The following is a 5,376-nucleotide window of genomic DNA, read 5'->3' on the forward strand; positions in this document are numbered from 1 at the left end:
TATATTTATTCATTCCTCTTTACCCAGTTTAGGTTTAATACTGAAGATTCTTATTATCTTTGGACACTTAAGAATGTGATTACTGTGATTTTTGGGCTTATTTAAGTGTCTTCTTTTAAACTTTAACTTGGAAAGATTCCCTCGTTGTTATCATATATAGTGGTAACTGTATTTTCAGTTTTCTCTCTGATTCATTATTGATGATCTCGACTGCCTTCTGAATTTTAGAGATGAATCTTTTAAAAAATACAATCAATTTAACATACACGATTTTATTTTTTACATTTTGAACTCATTTATACCGCACACATCCTTTCGTTCAGACCACGGTTCTCAAACCTCATCCTTTCTAGATGACGCTCCGTTATTGCCTCTTCTGATGGTTCCTAGTAGACTCTGTCGACATTCTTAGAAGTTCCTCAGGCCACGAATCTAGCAGTTGACTTATTTGTCGTCATCGTCGTCGAATTCAACCCTGTGAGTGATGGTCTGGGTCAGCAGTGGGGAAGCGGCGATGCCGTGAACAGCAGTAGCAGCGTTGTAGGTGACAGGTGAAATGATGTTGGCACCGGTCTGCACAGCAGACAGAGCGGTTAACTGGGGGAGAGCGTTCACAGCAGCTATCTGCTGTACAGCAGCTGGGGCGCTGTATGAAACAACGGCGGGCTGAGCGACAACATTGTGCTGTACGTGGACAGGCTGTGGCACTGGGACCTGGACGTTGACGGGCGTGGGCACGGCGTAGGGCTGAGGGACAGCGAAGGGCTGCTGGACGGCGTAGGGCTCAGCGACGTACTTGGTGTGGACGGGGGTGACCTGCTTGGTCTCGTAGACGGGCTTTGGGACGGGCACGTTGTAGGTCCTCTCGGTGATCTTCAACTCCGGGCGGACCTCCGTGATCTGGGGTGTGTACTTGATGACGGGGCGTCCCACTCCCTGCACGGCGGTTCTCTGGACGAGGACGTCTGGGGATGGGGCTTCGCCGGCGGGTACGGGAGCAGGTACGTTGAGGTTTGAGTAGGCCCATGCGTGGGGACCCAGTCCTACAGTAGCTGGCTGCAGGAGCGTTGTGCCTCCCATGACGGAGGCCAACATAAAGGGTAGCACGTACTGGAAGGGAAGGAAGTATTGCTTATGAGCTGTTTTCCAGTCTTGAATGAAACCCAATAAACTCACAGGATCTGTGTTTAGTAATAACCGAGTTTAACGTGAAGGTTATTCCGTCTTTCGTGAATTATTATCTGTAAGTCTTTGGTGATGTCGTATCTATAAGTTATCAACTTCAATTATTTACAGGATATAATCACAGTCAGCTTTTTTTTTCATCCAGTAATATTCAAAGTTTCCACTGCGTATTGTTGACTGTCTTTTACAGTAAGAAAATGAATGCGAACGTATTTTCCAGCGGAAGGTCAACTGGTTTATTATACTTGCAGATGATTTTCTCTATTATTTTTACCTTCTTCGTTCTTAAATAGAGCTAAGGGACTGAGCTACAAACTTCTATTTCTTTGATGTGAGGTATACATGCAAGCATTCAGATCGTACGAAAAAACTTTGAGTATTTTGGAGTTTTCAGTAAAAAGTGGTAGAGTCTTCAGGATAATGTAATAATTAATAGACTCATACACACAAACTTGCAACGCCTCAAAACCTTCATTACAATTACATGTCTTTATACATACAGTTTTCCTTCGTACACTCAGCCATCATGGAACGTCGGTGATCGTAGTGTTGACATAGAGGAGGAGAAATGATTTTTATCAGAAATGCAGAGTTGTCATGGAATGTTGCGCAATGAAATATCGTGACTTTGTAAAAGGTTCCAGGAAGCTTGTGCGTATAGTTACTTTTCACACCTACGTATATAATTAAAAGTATTTCGAATGAAAACTGGAGTCGTGATATATAACACGTGCTGTATAATCCTGGTAACTCCTTCGAGATAAATCACTAATATGAGCGTAGTTTCTGTTTTCGTATAGCTACTCCTTTTCTTAATGTGTGTGTTTTAACGTATCCTAATTACATAAGAACTAACTTGCATATGCCAGTGATTATGGAAGGAGCGAAATTATCATTGTGAACTAATGAAAATGAACCAAGTATTGGCGTAGAGAATATTGCAGTAGAAATTTACATTTTTGTACGGAAATTCGGTAGAGATTAGTTTTGACGGCGGCTGCATTTTTAAGAGCTTATCTTAATATCAGGCTTAAAAAGGTAACACTGTTTTCCATAGTAACATCTGTCATCTTATGCTATTTTCTGTTTTAACTATTTTTGTGAGTTCTGAGATCCATCAGCAGAGTTTGCACGAAGCGAGTCTATCACTAGAACAGCCTTTTTCAGTAGACAAGTCATATCCTAATTAACAATAATTCAACTTAAGAAAAAATAATATTAACAAGAAAAATGAATCTCATTTGTGACATTTTAGAAAAATGATCCGGTTTTCGTATGTGAGACAAACTTCGTCTTTCCCATTTCAAGACATAGAAATATAATTGAACAAGCGTTTCCCGTATGAAAAAACTTCGTAGTTTGTCCGTCACTTGTCACTCAATCTACACCTACAGATAAACAAACAAACAAACAACAAAGATAAAGCAATTAGTACGTACTATGGCCTTCATGGCTGCTTCGTCGGACGGATGTCTTGGACCCACAAGAGTGCGTGTGGCGATCGGGCAGTGTCCCTGGCTTTATATACGATGGCCGTGACCTTCGGAAGGACACGCCCTTGTCCTGGGCACATCTCCTAGCGGCAGATGGACACGCCCTTCGTCTCATCCCCCGACCATCCCAAATGGCTCACCTCGGGGCCGACTAGTTTTTTGGAGGGCCAGTCCTTACGGAGGATTCCTCCCTTTTCACTTTTATGGTTGCTGGGTGAGCTCACCCATTGGCGAGAAGGGTGCTCTGGTCTTCGCATTGTCGGTTTATTCGATTACATGTCAGTTTATGGCTTTTGTTTTGCCGTATAAACTTCGCTTGTTCTTCGTCAAAATTAATGCTGACCTGCATTTTTAATGCTTAGTGAAAAGGGCAAGTAACTGATCTTTTTATGGCTGCCATCTGTACAATATTAAGTAGGTAAATCAGTCTGTTTAACATATATTGTGAGTAGTGTGAGCTAGTAGTTGCATGCTAACATATGTATGTGTACCTATATATATATATATATATATATATATATATATATATATATATATATATATATATTTATATATATATATATATATATATATATATATATATATATATAATATATATATATACACACACACGAAATATAATGCTACATATACACGTAATTACGCACACAGATTACAGTATATATATATATATATATATATATATATATATATATATATATATATATATATATATATATATATATATACAAAGACGATTAAATTGGTTTACTGGAATTAAGAGTTTCAACCATTATGTAGTGTTTATCATATCAGTCATTATACACAATTGCCTCTTTATTTTTCGATCTTCCTCCTCCTCCCCCTCCTCCCCCCCTTTTATTTATTTTTATTTATTTATTTATTTTTTTTTTTTTTTTGTTTTTTTTTTTTGAGAGTGGGGTACACTTGCTTCGGCAAATTTCGAATCCAGAGAGGAAATATGAGAGGCGCTTCCTTTCATGGCGGGATTCAAACCTGCGTACGTTACGTAAAATGTGGTGGCCATTGCCAGACACATCTAGGAACGTATGGTTAAGAGCTTATTCCGGCTTGGACAAACACCGGTTGAATTTACTGAGAACTAAAGGTAAAAAGGTTATTGGTAATGAATATCTCTGTCTGGTAAATGAGAGGACTAAAGTGTATGTATATGCATATATATATATTATGTATATATATAATCTTATATAATCATTAGCTGCAAATGTCCATTATTATTCAATTCACCTTACCTCGGTTAACATAATTATATAAAAATATATTGTTTCCGAGGTAGAGCGAATTGGATATCAAAGGACATTTGTAGCTTGATGCTTGTATATGAATCACGGTGGTGTGACAAAATTCATATATATATATATATATATATATATATATATATATATATATATATATATATGTGTGTGTGTGTATATTTGCCATTACCACAAATAAGTTGACATTAGTCCTTTTGTCGAAATATAAAGTTGGGATTTCCTTTGTTCCCTTGGATTCCAATAAGAAGTTTGTGTGTGTGTGTGTGTGTGTGTTCATAAGTTGGATAGGAAACTCATCGGTTGTGGTAGTGTAATGTAGATCTACCTTGAATTTTAGAAACAACGCACGTATAGCCAGAATTTGAAAACCTTATGGCAACTCAGCATTCATGTATCAGCCCCATAGGGGGGGCCAGTGCCGTCAGTGCACCTCATGCGGTGCAGTGTAGGCAATCCTTAAGGTTCTTTGCAGCGTCCCTTCGGCCCCTTTTACTGTATCTTTTATATCTTTCTTCCATCTTAACTTTCCACCCTCTCCTAACAGCTGATTCATAGTGCAACTGCTTGGAGGCTTTCCTCCTGCTACACCTTTCAAACCTTTTACTCTCAATTTCCGTTTCACCGCTGAATGGCCTTAGTCGCCCCACTGCTTGGCATTATGCCTAAAACCTATAAAATCAATCAAAATCATAAGTGTACCAGGTGAGAGAGAGAGAGAGAGAAGAGAGAGGAGAGAGAGAGAGAGAGAGAGAACTCGCTCCAAGGAAAAAGTTACGTAATGCCCAGGAGCTCATTAAGTCATGATTATCATCTCAACGGGGGCGAGGGTCCTCCGTTTTAGAAACCGCCCACCGCTCTGATTCCCTCCGCTTTGTTGATCTGCAAATGCCTTTCTTTTGATCGGTTGGTTTAAGCAGCAGGTATTATTAGTTGACAGAAAATGAAATTCATAACTAGATGAAAATAAAATTGGAAACAAATATAGATGTGAAAAGTTACTAAGTAAAAAAAAAAAAAATGTAAATGAAATTCGTGAAAGCTTTTGACATACTTTTGCTACGCGGTGCCTTATGAATATCAAAATACGCGTAGAAATATTTTGGGAAAATATGCTATTTACATTGTGATCATACCTGGTTTCTTGTTTTAAAGGAGACCTTCGTTCAATAATTCATACGAAGTGAAATAATTATTAGCCAGTTTTCATGCTGTGTTTGAAGTGTTTTTCAAAATGATAACAGAGTAGTGCATTCTGCCTTTTATAAAATGGAACAAAATCTATTGCGTGAAGGCAACTCTTATCTGGAAAAAAGAGTAAAAAATGCGCCGAAGAATAAACTTTTCTGTACAGTGTATAAAGCTGTATGAGCCGTGGCCCATGAAGCTTTCAGCCACGGCCCGGTGGCGACCTGCCCTACAAT

The 5,376-nt window shown here is 38.8% G+C and overlaps 1 protein-coding gene across 1 annotated transcript; it reads right to left on the reverse strand.

Moving 5' to 3' along the window:
* Positions 1-256: 256 nt before the first annotated feature.
* Positions 257-2,747, reverse strand: LOC135205443 (uncharacterized). Its single transcript, XM_064236031.1, has 2 exons — positions 2,625-2,747; positions 257-1,110 (listed from the first exon to the last, which is right to left on the reverse strand). Exons 1-2 carry the CDS (start codon positions 2,634-2,636, stop codon positions 445-447), a joined length of 678 nt encoding a protein of 225 aa, XP_064092101.1. The 5' UTR covers positions 2,637-2,747; the 3' UTR covers positions 257-444.
* Positions 2,748-5,376: the final 2,629 nt, after the last annotated feature.

This window comes from Macrobrachium nipponense, chromosome 24 (assembly GCF_015104395.2).
Source record: "Macrobrachium nipponense isolate FS-2020 chromosome 24, ASM1510439v2, whole genome shotgun sequence".
Taxonomy (NCBI): domain Eukaryota; kingdom Metazoa; phylum Arthropoda; class Malacostraca; order Decapoda; family Palaemonidae; genus Macrobrachium; species Macrobrachium nipponense.